This window comes from Sus scrofa, chromosome 13, assembly GCF_000003025.6.
Source record: "Sus scrofa isolate TJ Tabasco breed Duroc chromosome 13, Sscrofa11.1, whole genome shotgun sequence".
NCBI classification, from domain to species: domain Eukaryota; kingdom Metazoa; phylum Chordata; class Mammalia; order Artiodactyla; family Suidae; genus Sus; species Sus scrofa.
The window spans coordinates 195,638,450-195,659,984 of record NC_010455.5 but is presented as its reverse complement, the minus strand read 5'-3'; the positions used below and the strand labels follow the sequence as shown (position 1 = coordinate 195,659,984).

At 49.9% G+C, this 21,535-nt stretch overlaps 1 protein-coding gene across 1 annotated transcript in view; it reads right to left on the bottom strand.

Moving 5' to 3' along the window:
- HUNK (hormonally up-regulated Neu-associated kinase) overlaps positions 1-21,535 on the bottom strand; it is a 138,160-nt gene that overhangs the window by 6,701 nt on the left and 109,924 nt on the right. The window contains 4 exon segments of the mRNA XM_021070911.1: positions 1,120-1,300; positions 8,400-8,447; positions 14,773-14,856; positions 20,758-20,920. Coding sequence (XP_020926570.1) covers positions 1,120-1,300; positions 8,400-8,447; positions 14,773-14,856; positions 20,758-20,920 — 476 coding nt within the window.

Here is a 21,535-nt window from a genome sequence, read left to right as displayed (position 1 = left end):
ATCTCTGCTCCCATAGCAGCACATGCCCTGACATCTACTCCTGCAAAACCTTCCCTTCCAACCCCACTCCTGCACCCTGATCTTTATTTCTGCACCCCGAATCCCTACTCTTGCAATACCTTACACCCTGATCTATGCTCCCACAATCCCATGCACTCTATCTCTGTACCCGCAATCCCACATACCCCATCTCTGTTCCCACAATCCCATGCACTCCATCTCTGCTCCCCAAATCTCCTGCACTCATCTATATACCCACAATCCCAAGCACCCCATCTCTGTTCCCATAATCCCATGCACTCTATCTCTGTACCCACAATCCCATGCACTCCATCTCTATACCCACAATCCCATGCACTGTTTCTATATCCACCATTCCATGCACTCCATCTCTATACCCACAATCCCAAGCACCCCATCTCTGTTCCCACAATCCCATGCACTCCATCTCTATACCCACAATCCCATGCACTCCATCTCTATACCCACAATCCCATGCACTGTTTCTATATCCACCATTCCATGCACTCCATCTCTATACCCACAATCCCAAGCACCCCATCTCTGTTCCCACAATCCCATGCACTCCATCTCTATACCCACAATCCCAAGCACTCCATCTCTATACCCACAATCCCATGCACTGTTTCTATATCCACCATTCCATGCACTCCATCTCTATACCCACAATCCCAAGCACCCCATCTCTGTTCCCACAATCCCATGCACTCCATCTCTATACCCACAATCCCAAGCACTCCATCTCTATACCCACAATCCCATGCACTGTTTCTATATCCACCATTCCATGCACTCCATCTCTATACCCACAATCCCATGCATCCCATCATGGCTCCCATAACCCCACACACCCCATCTCTGTTCCCACAATCCCATGCACCCCATCCCTCCTTTGTTAAATCCTCCCCGCACAGATGGACAATACCAATCTAGACCTTGATTGTTCTTGGGTTGGTTGCCTCGCATGCATTAATTCTGTTTTCTCATGGACACGAGAGTGATGTCTGCCCCAGAGGCCCACACAGCCACCAGTGTGGGGCACAGAGCAGCCACGCAGCTGAACACGAGTGGCCCAGAGAGTCCCCTGCACTGACCCACCTTTGTCAGGGAAGCCGGGCTTGGCGGCCTTCCGGTCCTTCAGCAGGGCCCTGGTGTTCTGGATCTGCGTGATGAGCGAGGCCGAGGGCTGTTTGTGCGATGGCAGGTTCTTGTCCAACTTCTTGGAAAAAGGCCGGTGAAGAAAATCCCCTCGTTTTTCTTGTTCTTTGGGCTTTTTATCCTTCCAGTCAGAAGCAAACAGAGATACTCAGACACACACGAGGAGAATATATAATGTGACTCCTCTCTAAAGAGGCAGCGAAGTCAAGTTAAGAAACCCCAGTTTGGAGTTCCCGTCGTGGCGCAGTGGTTAACGAATCCGACTAGGAACCATGAGCTTGCGGGTTCGGTCCCTGGCCTTGCTCAGTGGGTTAAGGATCCGGTGTTGCCGTGAGCTGTGGTGTAGGTTGCAGATGCGGCTCGGATCCTGCGTTGCTGTGGCTCTGGCGTAGGCTGGCAGCTGCAGCTCCGATTCGACCCCTAGCCTGGGAACCTCCATATGCCGCGGGGGCAGCCCAAAGAAATGGCAAAAAGACAAAAAAAAAAAAAAAAAAAAAAAAGAAAAGAAACCCCAGTTTTCCAAACACTCTGTTCTCACACACGTGCTAAACAACACGAAAGCGCTGAGGCCCCACAGACACTCCGGGGAAGCCACCTCCTCTCCCTGGGCCACGGCAGGCTTCAGTTGTCCCCAGGTCCCCGCACTATGGCATTTTGAGGTGTTCCAACAAGGGCAAGGTCAGGGAGGTCAATTATTTTAGAACAAGCTGAACAAACCGAGGCAAAGCAGATGAGGGAGGACTCCCGGAAATCTGCTGGTTTGGGGTTTTGCTTTGCTTTGCTTTGCTTTGCTTTGGTTTTTTGCGTTTTAGGGTCACACCTGTGGCACATGGCATTCGGCATGTGGGGTCGCATCGGAATTGCAGTTGCCTGCCTACACCACAGCCATAGCAATGCAGGATCCGAGCCGCGTCTGCGACCTACACCACACCTCACGGCAATGCCGGATCCTTAACCCACCGAGCAAGGCCAGGGATGGAACCTGCATCCTCATGGATACCAGTCGGGTTCATAACCTACTGAGTCATGACGGGCACTCCAAAATCTGCCGTTTTATTGAAAGTGGCGTCCGAAGATTCTGCCCACAGTAGTGGCTTTGCAAAGGCAGTTTTGCAAAGGAAACATAACTGCTTCCACCCTAACCTCAGTGCTTGCGAGCCAAGGAGATGGACAAGCCTACGGCGCCCGGAGCCAGCCCGGGTGACTTTCTGCCCTCGCTCCCCTCTGATCTCCTGGGCTCTTCCTTGTGTACTTGACCTGGCATGATTCAGCCATTTGTGCTGTCAGTCTTCACTTGATGAAATTCAGTTATAATCCCTCTGACGGGAGAGAATTTGACAATGATACACCTTTAACCCCACAGCCTCTGGCATGAAGCCAAGCAGGCAGAGCAGGCTTACTAAACAGTTATTGAAATATCAAAAACAAAACCAAAAAAGCCAGTGGAAACCAAATTATATTAATTGAGTTCACGCTTCTGGGAACCGGGTGATGGCTGCTGAGAGGATGTTTGTTGTTTGTTTTCCTGGCCCTAAAGACTGCCTTTGATGTTTACCGTGCAACAGAAGCAACTGGATCCCTGACCTCACCAGCCAGCCGAGAGCGAGGGGAAAAAAGAAACTGATCATCACTTTTTTGCCTTCAACTTTAAGAGCATTTGCAATTCAAGAGAGCTCATCTATTTTTCATTGATGTTGTTGAAAAGCTTCTCAAGGAAGTGTCCCCATGCACTTCTGGAGCCCTTTCTAATGCGGATTTTCAAAGCCTTTTCGGGTTGGGGTTCAGGATGTCCAAGTTTTGAGTGGGGAGAAAGGCAGCGAAGAGGCAGGAAGGGGGGACGCCCAGCCCAGCCTTGAGTGTCACCAGGAGGACAGAGGTTCCTCTGGGGACCTAGGCCTTGGATGAGGCGGCTCATCTCCCCCCACCACCACCCCTGGGAGGAGTGAGGCAGGACGAAAGGAGAGGTAAAGCTTCCTTCCCCCGCATCTGTTTGGGGGTTTTGTTTGTTTGTTATGGGATCTTAGTTCCCAGACCAGGGATTGAACCCAGGCCGCAGCACCCAAAGCACTGACTCTTAACCACTAGACCACCAGGGAACTCCCCTTCCTCAACCACTGGCACCTTCAGCGAGGATGCCTGGAACGCCAGGTGCCGTAATAAGAGCGTGACTCACAATGAGCCAAATCTGTTATCCCCTCTTCCAGAAGAGCCTGCCGTGGTTAAAGAATTCACCCAAGAGAGAAATGGCAACTCAGATTTTCACATCCCTCCCTGAAAAGCTTTTCTTATTCTTCTTTTACTTGCAGCATATGGAAGTTCCTGGGCTACGGGTTGACTTGGAGCTGCAGCTGCCAGCCTCTGCCACAGCCACAGCAACTCGGGATCCGAGCCACATCTGCAACTCGCGCCACAGCTCATGGCAACGCCGGATCCTCAACCCACTGAGTGAGGCCAAGGATCCAACCAGCAACCTCTCAGACCCTATGTCACGTTCTCAACCCACTGAGCCACAACAGGAATGCCCAGAAAGGCGGTGTTCCTGACCCTTGACTTCACACTGGCTTCTGGAAGCCTGGGACAGGGCCAGGCAGTTCCAGGGCCACAGAAAAAGGCTGGAAACAACAAATGGCCAGAGGCAGGGACCACCTGTAGTCCTAGGGCACCAGGTCAGCATCCAGGATGCTACAGAGGAGGCTGTGTGCAGGACAAAGGGGGAAGGGAGCATCCCTGTCACGTGGTCTTGGTCAAGATCAAGTCAAATTCTCCGTTTCCCCCTCCTGTTTCTATCAAACACCAACAGGCTCCCTTCTCTACAGCAAAGGAGAGTAAGTTTTCATGCTCCCCTGCCTCTCCTGGGTATCAAAAGGCCCTGTCTCGGGAGTTCCCATTATGGCTCAGCAGTAATGAACCCGACTAGTCTCCAAGAGGACACCAGTTCAATCCCTGGCCTCACTCAGTGGGTTAAGGATCCAGTGTTGCCAGGAGCTGTGGTGTAGGCTGCAGATTCAGCTTGGATCCCGAGTTGCTGTGGCTGTGGCGTAGGTGAGCAGCTGTAGCTGTGATTCAACCCCTAGCCTGGAAACTTCCATATGCTGCAGATGTGGCCCTAAAAAGACCAAAGGGGGGGGTCTCTTTCAAAAAGTTTGGCAGAATTCCATCCTTTTGCTCAATTTTTCTATTTCTGTTTTTATGAGAAAACTCATTAATTCTCCCTGTTAACACCTTAAACAGGAAAAAAGAAATCAAGTGCACTTTTGTGGGGTTTTTTTTTTTTTTTTTGGTCTTTTTAGGGCCACACCTGCGGCATATGGAGGTTCCCAAGCTAGGGGTTTAATCAGAGCTATAGCTGCCAGCCTACACCAGAGCCACAGCAACACCAGATCCAAGCCGAGTCTGTGACCTACACCACAGCTCACGGAATGCCAGATCCTTAACCCACTGAGCGAGGCCAGGGATCGAACCCACAACCTCATGGTTCCTAGTCGTTTCCATTGAACCACAACGGGAACTCCTCAAGTGCACTTTTGTGATACATTGTAAAACAGCATTCCCCACCTCTCACCCAGCCCCTTGTAAGATTTTTTTTTTTTTTTTTTAGAATGAGGAGCACACCTGCCTTCAGAACTGCTCTGCATCCCCTATAGGCAGGGAGCTTCCCGCCAGCTTTGGGACCTCCCCGTGGTCAAAGCTAAAGGATCAAGATGCAGACTTTCAGGGGGCTAGTATCACCATGCAGATGGAATTCATGAACCAAGAGCTGTACAAGGTATGAGAGTTTTCTGAAGGAAGGGACCATAGTTGGCTTTAGAAATATCTCTTATAACTACAGAAAGCCCTCGATGGGAACAGAAGGGAACATGGAATTAGGACTAAAGATTCCAGGAAGACCTGCTCAGGCTGCCCTGTTGAACTTTATCCCAGGATCCCACCCCCTGATACTTCCTCCCAAACCCCACCCCCCGAGCAGCCTTCTCCAGCCTAAAAGAATGGGTGACTTCATAGTGACCCATTCTAGGGGCTGCCAAGAGTTCACTGCCCCATGCTCCCTGCAGGGGACAAATCCCAGGGTCAGTCGACAAGGAAGGGTCATCCACCCCCCAGGAAGCGGGTTTGTTTACAAGCAGCCAACCACATACCTTCCAAGCACAGGTTACAAACGCCAGCAATCATCCAATGCTACCTTTCCTTTGCATGCCCTATTTTCTCCAAAAGAGATTTCCTAGGGAGCAGGATGCTAAACTGCCTTATGTAACAGAAACAGAGCTTCTGAAGGACTTATTATGTTCCCTTAGACAGGCCCTCGCCCACTCCCGAGCTCTGCCCAGGGATGCTGGCTGCTTCTTTGGTTTCCGCCTGAGTCTCAGGTGATGCGCCCCTCTCCTGGATCCAAGGTGGATCCAAGAGGAGGCCATATGAAGCTTCACATGCAAGCAAGCCCCCCACAAAAGAGCCTCTTGTTTTCTTTAAACCACTTTGCACCCATCACACCCATGCATGGGCATTTATTTATTTATTTATTTTTGTCTTTCTGCCTTTTCTAGGGCCGCTGTATGCAGCATATGGAGGTTCCCAGGCTAGGGGTCTAATCGGAGCTGTAGCCGCAGGCCTATGCCACAGCCACAGCAAGGCGGGATCCGAGCCGTGTCTGTGACCTACAGCACAGCTCATGGCAACGCCGGATCCTTAGCCCACTGAGCAAGGGCAGGGATCGAACCCGCAACCTCATGGTTCCTAGTCGGATTCGTTAACCACTGAGCCATGATGGGAACTCCTGCAAGGGCATTTCTAAAACCGGACACTTTGAAGATGTGGCCCCATAAAGGACTGCCTACCCAAGACTCTTTGGATGTTATGGAGTCTTTGATGGAGGAGAGGAAGAAGCCAGAGAGTGATGGCCTGCTGGGCTTCAGGAAGAAGATGCCTGCAGGCTGGGCAGCCAGTGGGGGAGGAAGCCAGGCCTCAGCCTCCGAGGTCTGAGCTCCGGGGCACTGGTCCCCTGGGACTCTTCCTGGTGACTCCAGGCTCGTGGCTCCAAAGACCTGCATCCCTCCCTCTCCCTTCCCGGTTTTTCCGCCTGAGAAAGAGCCAGGTGACCTTCAGCAAGTCACTGCCCCTTGAAGGACAGGCCTCCCCATCTGTAAGTGAAAGGGGGGGCCCTAAACGGAACCCCACATCTTGCTTGCTTCAACTGTCTGAAAGGCAAAGGCATCCATTTAACAAAGGCAGATGCAGCCACGCCTCCTGACTGCCACTGCCCCATCCCGGGTTGTAGGAAGAACCTCGCCCCTCTCGCAGGGCAGAACTGACCACAGGGTGTGATGACACCAAGGAGGGGCCTGGGGACTGGAGGCCAGCCAAGCTGTCCTCTTTGAGGAGCTAGCAAGCCAGTTCCGAATAGGCTTTCTGGAGCCTGGTGTCCCTTTAAGAATGAGACAACCTCACGTGGAGGTTTGGAACATCAGAACCAGGTAAGGATTGGGAATACCGGGAATGGCCCAGGGGCACAAGTGTTGTTTGCTGGTCGATGTATATATATATATATATATATATATATTTTGCTTTTTCGGTCTCCACATGCGGCATACGGGAGTTCCCAGGCTAGGGGTCAAATCAGAACTACATCTGCCACCCTATGCCACAGCCACAGCCACAGCCATGCAGGATCCAAGCCACATGTGTGACCTGCATCACAGCTCACGGCAATGCCAGATCCTTAACCTACTGAGAGAGGCCAGGGATCGAACCCACCTCCTCATGGATACTAGTCGGATTTGCTTCCACTGTGTCACAACAGGCACGCCTGATTTTTTTGCTTTTAACTCATACCCATTCATTCTCAGATTCTTTTCCCCCATAGGTCATCACAGAATACTCAGTAGAGTTTGCTGGTTGATTTTGGTCCTTGGCTGCTCATCATATAAGGGAAAGACACAGCGGCCTGATTTTGTCATAGGAAACACACGAGTTGAGAAAAAGAGGGCTTGATTCATAAATTAACCACTGAGCGGGGAAGACCTGGACTGTTGGAAACCCCACTTCTTTACAGGTAGAAACATGAAGACATAGCCCAGTGTGTAGTTACAGTAAGACAAGGAAAAAAAGTCACCTACACACAGAAAGCACTGATCTGACCTGATCTGAACTGAGGGGATTCTGAGAAACCCACTTATAGTAAGATTCTGCGTATTTTAATTCAGAACAGGATGGGGGTGTGCAGAGTTTGGAGCCCTGGGCAGTGATCTGCCACCTTCAGGATCATGTATGATGGTTACTTTCATGTGTCAAGTTGGCTCAGCCAGGGTATCCCATGTGTGGTCAAATACCATTCTAGGTGCTATGGTGAAGGTGTGTTTTAGATGCAATTAACACGTAGATTGGGGGTGTTTCCGTCATGGCTCAGTGGTTAGCAAATCTAACTAGCATCCATGAGGACACAGGTTTGATCCCTGGCCTCGCTCAGTGGGTAAAGGATCTGGCGTTGCCATGAGCTGTGGTGTAGGTCGAAGATGCAGCTCGAACCCTGTGCTGCTGTGGCTATGATGTAGGCCAGCGGCTACGGCTCTGATTGGACCCCTAGCCTGAGAACCTCCACATGCTGCAGGTGCGGCCCTAAAAAGCAAAAAAAAAAAAAACAAAAAAACAAAAATAACATGCCAAACCCCCCAAAAAAAATGTAGATCGGCAGGCTTTAAGTAAAGCAGATTATCTTCCATAATCTGGGTGGGCCACGTGCAATCAGGTGAAGGACTTAAGAGAAGAAGCCTGGGAGTTCCCGTCATGGCACAGTGGTTAACAAATCCGACTAGGAACCATGAGGTTGCGGTTCGGTCCCTGCCCTTGCTCAGTGGGTTAACGATCTGGCGTTGCCATGAGCTGTGGTGTAGGTTGCAGACGCGGCTCGGATCCCGTGTTGCTGTGGCTCTGGTGTAGGCCGGCGGCTACAGCTCCGATTCAACCCCTAGCCTGGGAATCTCCATATGCCGCGGGAGCGGCCCAGAGAAATAGCAAAAAGACAAAAAAAAAAAAAAAAAGAGAGAGAGAGAAGAAGCCCGAGCATCCTGAAGAAGAAGGATTTATGCCCGCAGAAGGTCCTGGGACTCAAGTTAAAACATCAACTCTTCCCTGGGTGTAAAATGTTAGGTATACACACGTACACACACCATTGGTTCTGTTTGTCTGGAAATCTCTGACTAACCCATTGCAACCCCCCAAGTTCTTACCTGCACAGCATGAAATTCAAGGTCTCTTGTCCAGGTGTCCAGGGAGGCCTGTAAAAAGCAGCATTTTTCAACAATGCAAGAAGCCATAGGTGCTGTTTATTCCCTAAATGCTACCCTGTACCACTTGTGGCTCTGGTTGAGAATTATTCATTTCAGTGTTTATAGACAAGAAACCAAATTGTTGTGAAAGCTGGCAGCAGATGTCCTAGTTTCCATCCTGGATAGATTTCCTAGGTAAGCTTTTGAATAAAGTCTAGGACAGATAATGGGGGGGAGCATTTCCGGTGATGAGTAAGGAGTTCAGTTGTTTCCTCAAACAGCAAAAGACACGCATGGGAACGGCACCCAGATCAAAAAGCAGAACCCAGCTGGCACCTAGAAGTCCCTTATACCCCATGTCCTCTCTGTGTCCCCAAACCCAAAGGTAACTACCATTTCGATTTCTTTTTTTTTAGGACCGCACCCGCAGCATATAGAGGTTCCCAGGCTAGGGTCAAACTGGAGCTGTAGCTGCCGGCCACAGCCATAGCAACACAGGATCTGAGCCGAATCTTCGACCTACACCGCAGCCCTCAGCAACGCCGGATCCTTAACCCACTGAGCAAGGCCAGGGATCGAACCTGCATCTTCATGGATGCTAGTCAGATTCATTAGCCATTGAGCCACGATGGGAACTCCCCATGCTGATTTGTAACAACACAGCTTGACCTGGATTCCAAACTTAATTTTTAAAAATTGTACAGATTTTGAAATAAGACACAAGGAAACACTGTCATATTTTACCTTTAACCAGAGAGTCCCCATTACAGGCTGAATTATATTCTCCCTAAATTCATGGGTTGGAACCCTAACCCCCAGATCTCTGACTGTGACCTCACTTGAAATCAGAGTCAGGCCCATCACTTCCCGTGTGAAGCTTGGGGGGAGGAAGAGAGCGTGAAATCTCGATCCTTCTTCTTGGAGGAGGAGCGGGGAACCATTGGCGTTATCTTTAAAAGGGAATCACGTTAAGATGAGGTCATGGGGGGGGTGTCTAATGCAATGCCACCGGGATTCTTACAGGAAGACACAGATCACAGACACACACGCAGATAATGCCACGTGAAGATGAAGGCAGAGATGGTGGTGATATTCCTCTAATTTGAGGAACGCCAAAGATGGCCAGCAAGCCCCAGAAGCTCAGAGGCATGAAAGATGCTTCCTTATAGTCCTCAGAGGGAACCCGCCCCACCGATCCCTTGACCTCAGCCTTCGGGTCTCCAGAACCAAACCGGGAGACAAGGTATTTCTGCCATTTCAGCCACTCAGTGTGCAGGACTTGGTTATGGCAGCCCCAGTAAACTGACACAGCCCCTCTGCCTCTCTCTAGGCAAGTTATCTTCCAAAACTGCAACAATATTTGGATACTACAGAGAGGTCCTCCTAGTTCAAATTTGCATTTTTCTACACATTAGCATTCTTATTATTTTTTTCTTTTAAGGGCTGCACCTGTGGCATGTGAAGTTCCCAGGCTAGGGGTCGGAGGGGAGTCGCAGCTGCCGGTCTACACCACAGCCACAGCCACACCAGATGGAAGGCTCATCTGTGACCTAAGCCGCAGCTTGTGGCAACGCTTGATCCTTAACCCACTGAGCAAGGCCAGGGATCGAACCTGCATCCTCACAGACACTCGTGGGCTTCTTAACTAGCCCCACTAAGCCACAACTCCCAAATGAGCTTTATTTTTAAATGCTTTTAACTAAAATGGCTCCTGGCTCTCTATGGCTTTAAGAAGCCAGTTTAAAAATGATGACTGCCCTGCTATGACACCCCCCCCTCCTTGTCAAGTCCTCCAGGGCCCCCTTTTTAGGAAAAAAAGTCTCTGGGCCACATGCCCAAGCTGTTCTGCACTGAGAGAAATGTCCCACTTTTTCAGATACCATCTCTGAGAAAGTGGCAAAGTCCTAAGATGACGGCATCGTAATCCCGAGAGGGAGGTTTTTTTTTCACTGAATCCAGCTCCTTTGTCTCTGCAGACAAAAAGAACTGGGATTGAGAAGAAGAAAGAGGCCATCAGATGCCCTCAATGCCCTGACGTGGCCCCGGAGCCACTCTCAGACTGCTTGTGTGCAACCTTGAACTTTGGTTGACGGTGCCTGCTCACCCCCCCACCCCACCCCCGGATGTCCCCTGGCAGCTTGGCCCCTTCGCCTCCTGGACCAGCTGAAGACAAACTCCAAGTGGGCTTTACCTGGAAAACCTGGCCTCTCAGACTTTCTCACCATTTCGCTAACTGGCCCCATTCCACTTTCGAGATTCCAAAACAAACAAGCAGGATAACTTAGCGAGCCTATAATTTCATTAGCACAAGTTTCGCTGCAGCGTGGAGAAAACAAACGGATCGCAGAAAATTGTAATGCCGTCCTGCCAATAGCATTCCTAATGGGAGGGTTCCCACTGCAACCCTCACTGTTAAATATTTCAACAAATGTTTTAAAATGCTTACCATGTGTTTTCGGGCCAAATGATTAATCAGCTGAGAAAAATAATCTGGATGAAAAAAGGAAGCTCCTTTCCCATTGCGGTTCTGATGCTTTCAAACACACAAGAAGGGTCAGGAATGAGGGCGGCCAAGGCTGGGGCCTTGGCAAGTGGCTTCCAAGCCACCTAGGGCCACATATGTAGGGGCACGTGGTGCATCTAAGATTGGGGGGGGTGTTATTTTGGGGTTTTTTGTTTGTTTGTTTTTGGCCCTGCAGGCAGCACATGGAAGTTCCTGGGCAAGGAATCGAACCGCACCACAACAGGCATGGCAGTGACATTTCTAGGTCCTCAACCCACTGAGCCACCAGGGAACTCCCTGGCACATCTAAGTTTGTGTTATTACCTGAAGCCCTAAAGAGTCCACCAAGAGGCAGGGGAGCCCAACAGTGAAGTCTGTATCCACTGGACCCGCGGTGCAAGTGACCATAAGAGGTCCCTCCCTGCCACAGGGCACGGCCATCTGGTGATGATAACTCTACTTGTCTGCTATGGTACAGGTTACTTTAACCAAGCAAGGTGTCTCACCTGGAATGTTCAACCTCCCCCAGACGTTAGTCCAATTCTATTTTCTGAGACTGGGGCCGAGGTCCACTTGATTACTTCATGTGTTCATTTAGCAAATATTCATTGAGCCTCCACTGCGTGCCAGGCATCGTGTAGCTTCTAGGGACATTGTGAGCAGCAACAGGGACACCGTCCCTGCTCTTACGGAGCCCACAGTCCAGAGGGGGAGAGAGATGATAATCAAATCATCTCTGAACAAATGAGAGCCCTGTCCACAGGACAAGCCCCAGGCTACTGATCGTGGCGTGACGGCTGGGACTGGAGGGAGGCCCCCCAAGGGCAGAGATCAGAGGAGGTCAGAGGTCCAGAGGACAAGACCCTGCCTTGGGAAAGAGGGGTGGGGAGAACATTCTGGAAGAGAGACCAGGGTGTGCACAGCCCTCGCAGCCAACAGAGCACAGAAGTCTGAAGGCCCCTGGGACTGAGCATGCAGCAAGAAGCAAGGCTGGGATGATGGCTTGGGGGCAGGTGGCACGGGGGTCGGCTAGGAGACGAGGCTGGAGGAGACAGAGGAAGCCAGTCCAACCCCAGGACATGGTAGCCACGTCACAGAGCTTGCTTTCCAAGCTTTCAGGAGGGAAGGGACATGGTCTGACTTGAGTGTGAATAGCTCGCTCTGGCTGGTGTGCGGAGAGAGTGCCAGGCAGCCACGGGGAAGGAGGGAGACCAGTTAGGAGGCTGAGGTCCATGCAAGGAGCGATAGTGGGATGGGAGGGGGAGGATGCCGATGGAGAGTGTGGAGGGACTGGAGAGCTTCGGAGTCAAACTGGCGGAACTTGGTGACAGACTGGCTCTCGGTGTGAGCGAAAGGAATAAAAAGGACTCCTAGGTTAGGGGCAGAAGTGGGGGATGGGGAGGCTGGTTCTGGGTGTGTTAAGTTTGAGACACCTTCACTATGGAAGGCGAGATTTTTCTTTCTTTCTTTCTCTCTCTTCCTTCCTTCTCTCCTTCCTTCCTTCCTCTCTCTCTCTTTTTTTTTTGGCCAAGCTGTGGCATGAACAAGTTCCCGGGCCAGGGATCAAACCCGCACCACAGCAGTGACGATACCAGATCTTTAACCCACTGCGTCACCAGGGAACTCCAAGAGAAGGATTAGTAAGCAACTGCCAGAAGGGTCTGGAGCTTCGGGGAGTCTGGTCCCTATGCCCTCCTGCTCTCAAACCTGAAAGCCATGTGGCTGCTTCCTGCTCCACCCCAGTGGGCACCCCCTTCCTCCCCCACCCCACAAAAGCTTATCTCCAACCTCAGCATGCCAGTGCCTCCCAGCCAGTCTCAAAGGGGGCCTTCAGCCTGAGGTCAAGGCAAGGCTGCACCCTGGCTGCTCTGAACACACACCCCTCCCCACCCACCTCTTTCCCCCACCCCCGCTGCTCCCCAACCCCATGTGTCCTTCAAGCAGAGGCCATGTCCTCTTCTCTTCATTGCCGGCATCACTGATGGAGACATCTACACTCGCTGTCTTTACTTCTCCTCCACATTCGTACAATCTCCTTTCAGCCTCTTCCACTTCCACCGGGACAATGAACTGCTGACACCGCTGACAGTTTTATACTTGACCTTTCCCACGTCCTCCCTGGCATCCTTCCCCGCTGGGGCTCTGGCTGCCCCACCACCTTGGACAGTGTCTCTGTCCTCTGTGTCTCCTCTCTTCTGCCTCCTCGAATTATGCCCTCCCCCAGGCTCTGTCTAGATGGGTCAGCCTCACCATCACCCTTGGCCTCGACGCTCAAGTGCAGTCACATTCACATGTGGCAGCAGGCAGCTCAGCGTCCCCGTCACCTGCATCACTGGGTTGGCCTGGGCTGCATCCCACGCGCTCTCTGCCGCTGACATGGAGCCCAGAGTGGCGTTCAGTTACCCGCCCTACTGTCTCACCACAGCCTTGCGCCCAAGGAAAACCCAGAACTTCCTTTGCTGGTAACATGCATGGCTTGTGGAATCAGGATGAAAACTTTGGGGAAGAGAACAAAGGAAGAGGCAGTAGACGGACCATCTGCCTCATGCAGGGCATGGAGGAAGGGTCCCTTTTTTGTTTGTTTGCTTGTTTTTTACGGCTGCACCTGCAGCATATGGAAGTTCCCAGGCTAGAGGTGGAATCAGAGCTGCAGCTGCCCGCCTACACCACAGCTACAGCAATGCTGGATCTATACCTCATCTGCAACCTACACTGCAGCTTCTGGCAATGCTGGATCCTTAACCCACAGAGCGGGGCCAGGGATCAAACCCGAATCTTCATGGAGACAAGTCAGGTCCTTAAACCACTGAGCCACAACGGGAACTCCGAGGGTCCCTTTTAGATTTCTCCTCAAATGAAGGAAATCCCGGGTGTCCCCAGATAGGCCCCTGAGAGTGGGAAGGGGGACTCGGGTGCATGGAATGAGGTGTCCTGGTTCCGGGGGGTGAGGGGGGCTCACCCCATGTTCCAGGCCCTGGATCTGGGGTTCCGAGGTATAATCTCTTAACAGGCATGAGCTTGGGGTCCATATCTGGGACATTTAGATACTAGTCTTGACTCTGAAATCAAAGAACCTTGGGTATGTTCCAGATAGCATCCAGCCCCTAGGGACAGCTGATTGAAAAGCTTGCTTCCAGATGTTTCTTCCTATTCCTCACCTTGCTTTCTTCTTCTGATGCCAAGTATTACACTCACTTAGATTTTTCAGCATCTTGTTTTCACCTGATAGTGGATTCCAACTTTGACTGCTCAATAGAACCATCCAGGGAGCTTTAAAAATACTAAACCCCGGGAGTTCCCACTGTGGCTCAGTGGTAACGAATCCAACTAGGATCCAAGAGGATGCAGGTTCGATCCCTAGCCTCGCTCAGTGGGTTAAAGATCTGGTGTTGCCGTGGGCTGTGGTGTAGGTCGCAGATGCAGCTCAGATCTGGTATTGCTGTGGCTGTGGCATAGGCCAGCAGCTACAGCTCCAATTGGACCCCAGCCTGGGAACTTCCATATGCCACGGGTACAGTTCTAAAAAAAAAAAAAACCTAGCCTCCGATGTCACCCCCTGAGACTCAGTGGAATGGGTCTGAGGGGTGCCCGGGCATCTAGATGTTTAAACTCTCCCGGGGATCCTACTGCTTGACAACAGCTGAGAACAGTCTGGAGACAGAGCAATGGTGGCCCCACTATGAACCACTTCTCTGGGGCTCAGTTAAGTGAGTCTTTATCTCTGGCTACTTCTGTGTCCCACGGTCACTGGTTTTCCTTTCCACTCTTCCCCCTAGAATGGAAATCCGCTCTTCCTAACAGACCCTGGCTTTTGCTCTGGGGAGCACTCACCTCATAGGGCTCCTTGGTGGGCCTGCACCTCTCTATCTGGTAGAGCTGGGTCTTGTAGCAGACGCCGTCCTGGATGTCGGATTTCTGCCAGAGGAGGAGAGAAAAAGAAAGCCTGGCTTAACACATGGGAACTGGAAACGTCCAAGAAGCAGGCATTAATTTTTAAACCAGCCCTTGGCTGAGAAAGGCCAGTGAGTGGTTGGCAAGGCCCTAATTGCAGTCAAAGCCTCATCCGAGGGCCGCCTGCAAGAGCGTGGGAGACAGCCAACCTAGAGTCAGGTGACCTATTTCTGCTACTGGCTCTGCCAGGAAAGGACCAGGTGACTCTGGGCATCTCCTGGCTCCTTGCTGGGCCTCAGTTCTTCCATCTGAGCTACGAAGCCACTGTAAACATGAAAGCAGGAGTGCCCTTGGTGACGCAGCAGAAATTAATCCAACTAGTATCCATGGGGATGTGGGTTCGATCCCTACCCTCACTCAGTGGGTCGGGGACCCGGCCTTGCCAGGAGCTATGGTGTAGGTCACGGATTCAGCTTAGTTCCACCATTTTCATGGTTGTAGTGTAGGCTGGCAGGTGCAGCTCTGATTCAACCCCTAACCCGGGAACTTCCATATGCCCGCAGGTGCAGCCCTAAAAAGCAAAAAAAAAAAAAAGTGAAAGCAGAAGCCAAATATGTGAGCTGGAGAGAATAACTTATTTTGTTGAACTACTGAATGGGATAGAGATCTTATTTATTTAAAAAGAGCCCGAGGGCGTTTCCTTTGTGACTCAGGGGGTTAAGGACCTAACGTTGTCTTCGTGAGGACACAGGTTCCATCCCTGGCCTTCTCAGTGGGTTAAGGATCCAGTGTTGCCACAAGATGTGGCTCTGATCCAGTGTTTCTGTGGCTGTGGTGTAGGCCTCAGTTGCAGCTCCAATTCAACCCCTAGCCCAGGAAATTCCAGGGGCCGCAGGTGCCACCGTAAAAATAAAAATAAAAACAGCCCTAGTTCCTGTCTCATTACCCAATAAAGGTCGCAGCAATTCACAATAGCGCTTAAAGAAGAAGATAAATAACTGCACCTGAAATGATCTAGGGGAGTGATTTAGGTGCATTTTTCTTTGGTGACGCGTGAAATTAAATGACAGATTAAACTATCAGCCAACAAGTATTCACAGAAAGCCTTTACAGGCATTAAACCCACGCTTCTAGGTTTTAGAAAAAAAGAAACAAGAATCAAGGAAGAATAACCAACACGGACCTACTATAAAGCACAGGGAGCGCTACTCAGTATCTTATAATAATCTACAATGGAAGCAAATGTTAAAAAAAGAACATGTATGTATTTTTACATATGTATATAACTGAATCACTTTACTGTACCCCTGAAACCAACACAACATGGTAAATCAACTATATTTCAATAAAAAATTTTTTTTGTCTTTTTAGGTCTGAACCCACGACATAAGAAAGTTCCCAGGCTAGGGGTCGAATCGGAGCTGCAGCTGCCAGCCTACATCACAGCCACAGCAACGTGGGATAGGGTTAAGCCGTGTCTAATACCTCATGGCAACACTGGATCCTTTAGCCCACTGAGCAAGGCCAGGGGTCGAACCTGCATCCTCATGGATCCTAGTCAGATTCGTTACCGCTGAGCCACCACTAATCCATGGATCCCAGTCTGGTTCATTACCAATGAACTCCAAAAATTTTGAGAAAAAGAATCAAGGGAGAAGGGTAGAAATGACAAGTGACTAAGGTACGATATTTTACTTTTTAGTTCACTGGTTTTGCTTTCAAAATTATACGCAGCTGTTAGTTATCCATTAATATATTAATAACTGGGACAGGGCAGATGGTGCAATTAAATTAGCCTTGTGCGGAAATTATTGAGTGGACCAGTTATGGCTGTCTGTGGGGAATCCACTCTTAAAAGCAGCCACCCCCAGGGAGTTCCTTTCATGGCTCAGTGGTTAACAAACCCAACTGGGACCCATGAGGATGCGAGTTCTATCCCCGGCCTCGCTCAGTGGGTTAAGGATCTGGTGTTGCCATGAGCCATGGTGTAGGTCGCATATGTGGCTCAGATCCTGCATTGCTGTGGCTGTGGTGTTGGCCAGCAGCTGAAGCTCTGATTAGACTCCTAACCTGGGAACTTCCACATGCCAAGGGTGCGGCCCTAAAAAGCCAAAAAAAAAAAAAGCAGGCACCCATCGAGACGCTGGTTCTCAGACCAGCTATGTCCTATGATTTAAGGGTTAAGGGTGAAACTGACACAAGAAAATAAGAATCTTCTCCAGTTAGAATACACATTAGTGGAGCTTCCAGAGAACGTCTCAGTAGACAAAACCACAAAGCTTGGCAAAATGGCAACATTTGCAGCCTTGATGCAGGGCAAACACAGCAGATACCAGGACACCCAGAGAAGGCAAGACACAGCCTGAGAGCTTCAGACAATGTCTCTTACTTGGATGAGCCACGTGACAGTTTAAGAGGGTGAGTAACCAAAGTTTGCATCTGTACATGTGGCTGTAGACATAAGAAAGAAACTTTTGTTTGTTTGTTTTTTAGGGCTGCACCCTTGGGGTATGGAAGTTCCCAGGCTTCGGAACTGGAGCTGCCGCCTACACCACAGCCACAGCACCTCAGGATCCGAGCCACGTCTGCAACCTATACCACAGCTCATAGCAAGGGCGGATCCTTTAACCCACTGAGCAAGGCCAGGGATCAAACCCGCATCCTCGTGGATACACAAGTCAGATTCGTTTCCGCTGCGCCACAACATGAACTCCGAAAGAAACTATTTTTAAAACAAAAGCCCCTCCATCTTGTTGGTCAGTATCCAGAGAAGTAGTTCTGCCAAAACAGTAAGTTTGAATCTGCTTGCTTGCTTAGGAAGGTAATGCCATCCTTTAAATATATGGGAAACCACAAACTTCACAGTTTCATGGAAACACTTTTTTTTTTTTTTAAAACAAATTGGTTTTTTTTTTTTTTTTCTTTTTAGCGCTGCACTTTCAGCATATGGAAGGTTCCAGGCCAGGGGTTGAATTGGGGCTGCAGCTGCGGCCTATGCTGCATCACCAGATCCTTAACCCACTGAGCAGGGGCCAGGGATCAAACCCACACCCTCATGGAGACCCTGTCAGCTTCTTAACCTGCTGAGCCACAATAGGAACTCCCGTGGAAGCATTTTTTTAAAACTAAGTTTTGAACACCACTCATCATTTCAAAAAAAAAAATCAGGGTATTGACCCTCCTCTGTTCCTCTTACGTGAGAATTACTTGTCCCCTAGCACAGTGGTCCCCAAATGCTGTGACCCTGAGCCCATATGAGTGAAAAAGTTGCCAGCAGGCACCTACACTATGTGCATATTTATTTATAAATGATAAGAATGTACTGTACTAATATATCATGCACATTATAAAATATGTAATAAAAGAGGAATTTGAAATGATAAGAAAAAGAAATATAGGACAGATGCCTTTTTATATAAGAGAAATGAGAAACAGTTTCAAGTCCAACTTGTCTTTTAAGCCCATCATCTTAGATGAACAGAGACCCTCTGTTCTCTGATACAACAGAATGTCTTAATTCTTCCTATCATATAATAAAATGATATAAATAATACACTATGTGTCACAGGTCTCGTCTTTCTGGCCCCTGCTTCTTTCCTGCAGTAGCTTGCCTGTGACCGGGGCATTGTCTCTGAAATCTAGTCTCAAAGCTCCATATCTGTTCCCATCCAAAGCGTCATGCCCTCACTGCTTACAGAGCATGGGTTTTTTTTCCCCCCATAAAACATTGCTCTCATTTCTAAAAGCCTTTTCCTTTGGTGGGTCACAAAAAAAAAAAAAAAAAAAAAAAAAAAAGTTGTGGATAATTTCCTGTTGAAGCCAAATCTAGGTGATACCCTCTGCCAAAGTAGCTTAGAAAACTTCCTTACTTTTTTTGCATTATTTAACCCACCTCCCATCAAGCTTCTTCCTCTACTCGGCCGTGTTTTCTAGGCGTCTCCTCAAACCTACTTGCTAACAAGAGACACATCTGGACCATCTCGTCTTCTGGGCATCCTTGGGGTCATCTTCTGCTGGGGCAGGGAGAGAATATCACTTCCCGAACGGCAGGTGGAGTTTCATCTTTAGCTCTAATACGGAAACCTCACAAAAGTTTTCTAAGCCTATTGTTCCATGGACGTTTGTGGGATATTGGGCTCGCCCATGGCTTTAAGTAGTACTGAAAAACTCTAGAAGTTCATGTTCTGGATTCTAAATGTCTTCCTACCAGTAGCAGCGACCCCCACAATCTGATCTCAAGGCACCGTATTCGCAAGAGGAAGATCATCCTTCAGGAGCATAGGGATGACATCAAATTTCAGATGGGCTTAGGAATTGCCATCGTGGCGCAGTGGAACACGAAGCCGACGAGTATCCATGAGGACGCAGATTCGACCCCTGGCCTCACTCAGTGGGTTAAGGATCCAGCATTGCCGTGAGCTGTGGGGTAGGTCAAAGACTGGCTGGGATCTGCTGTTGCTGTGGCTTCGGTGCAGGCGGGCAGCTGCAGCTCTGATCTGACTCCTAGCCTGGGAACCTCCATATGCCACACATGCAGCCCTTAAAAAAAAAAATTCACATGGGCTTCCTGATGATCCCAAATTTCTCTGGCCTGATTTTCGATTTGAGCTGATCAATTCCCACCATTCTGAGTAGGAGAAACAGAGGGAGTGACGTGCAGAACCCATGCTGCCTTTGATCCAGTTTTCTTTTCTTTCTTTCTTTCTTTTTTTTTTTTGTCTTTTTGCCCTCCTAGGGCCACTCCCGTGGCATATGGAGGTTCCCAGGCTAGGAGTCTAATCAGAGCTGTAGCTGCCAGCCTACGCCACAGCCACAGCAATGCGGGATCCGAGCCACGTCTGCAACCTACACTACAGCTCGCGGCAATGCCAGATCCTTAATCCACTGAGCAAGGCCAGGGATTGAACCTGAAACCTCATGGTTCCCAGTCGGATTCGTTAACCACTGAGCTACAATGGGAACCCCTGATCCAGTTTTCTTTTCAGAATTCTTGTTTCACCATTGTGCATTTGGAAGAAGTTGATTTACTTAAAACTAGCTATTGAAGCGTGTAAGTTCCCTCCCCTGGGTACACGTGAACTGTGTGCAGCAGAAGGACAAAAGTGACCAAAGCTTGAGGGTACCACTGTTCACCCCAGGCTCCCAGCTGTACCTCCCTCATACGTGACACGTGACACCTGGACCTCCCTTGGCCCAAACCAAGTGCAGCGGCCAAGGTCAAGCTAGTGAAGCTCAATTTCCTTCTTGTTTTCTAGAGAAGTAAACGCAAATGATGGCTTTCGCATCAGAGAGGAATGCCTATGAGGCTCTGCTCCCCAACTTTTATGATCACACAAGCCTCTAAGGGGGGAACCCCAAAGAGCCAAGAGAAAGAGAAGCAAAAAGGCAACAAGAAACTGAAGAGAGGTGTTCCCGTTGTGGCTCAGCAATAACGAAACCCAACTAGAATCCATGAGGACACAGGTTCGATCCCTGGCCTCGCTCAGTGGGTTAAGGATCCAGCATTGCCATGAGCTGTGGTGTAGGTCACAGACATGGCTAGGACCCCACGTTGCTGTGGTGCTGTGGCATAGGCTGGCAGCTGCAGCTCCGATTGGACCCCCAGCCTGGGAACCTCCACGTGCTGCACCTGTGGCCCTAAAAAGACCAAAAAGAAACAAAAAGAAACTGAAGGGAAAAGAAGCTTGACTCTCTCACGAGTCTGTCCACCGCTTCATTCTGTGCGAGGACATTTGAAAAACACCCCAGATAAAAAGCGCTCCCTGAGAAGCAGGTTTCGCTACGATTTTACCCCACATTCAGGAAACTCAGCCTCACGTTAGTTTCAATGAACAGCTCGGATCAAGTGTCAGCGACCGGGAAACACTTCAGGTGTCAGGGCTCTTTTTTTCCACAGAAAGCAAAGCCCCACGGGGCCCCACTCACCCCTGACAGATAGCGCTCGAGCTTCTTGTTTAAGAGGAAGTAGATGGCGAGGATGTGACAGGCACGGTTGGACAGCACCGTGTTGATCACGTCGCTGTTCTTGTAGCCCAGCTTCTCGGTCATGTGCAGCACCACGCTGGGGCTCAGGTCTTCCAGGGAAATCCTGTGTGACAGAGCGACAGAGAACCAGTTACCTCTCCACTGTCCCTGAGAGCATCCGGTGCGGCATCCCTAGAGATGCTCACAAACATGACAGCACGGAGACACCCCCATTGGCCCAAAGATACGCACAGCCCCCCCCCCCCATGGACAATCAGGTCCATTCAGTCACTCATTCATTCAGATTCCTTTATTTATTTATTTATTTTTGCATTTTAGGGTCACACCGGGGCCCTATGTAGGTTCCCAGGCCAGGGGTTGAATTGGAGCTACAACAACCAGGCTCCTCCAGAGCCACAGCGACCCCTAAGCCAAGCAGCACCATTGAATGACACCACAGCTCAGGGCAACACCAGATCCTTAACCCACTGAGTGAGGCCAGGGATTGAACCCTCATCCTCACAGATGCTCGTCAGATGCATTTCTGCTGTGCCACAACTGGAACTCCTGCTTTTAGTTAAATGTGTTTTTTACTAGGGTACAGTTGATTTACAGTGTTGAGTCAGTTTCTGCTGTACGGCACAGGGACAGAGTCACACATGTATATATATATATACATATACAGTCTTTTCTCATGTTATTTTCCATCACGGTCTATCCCCAGAGACTGGATATAGTT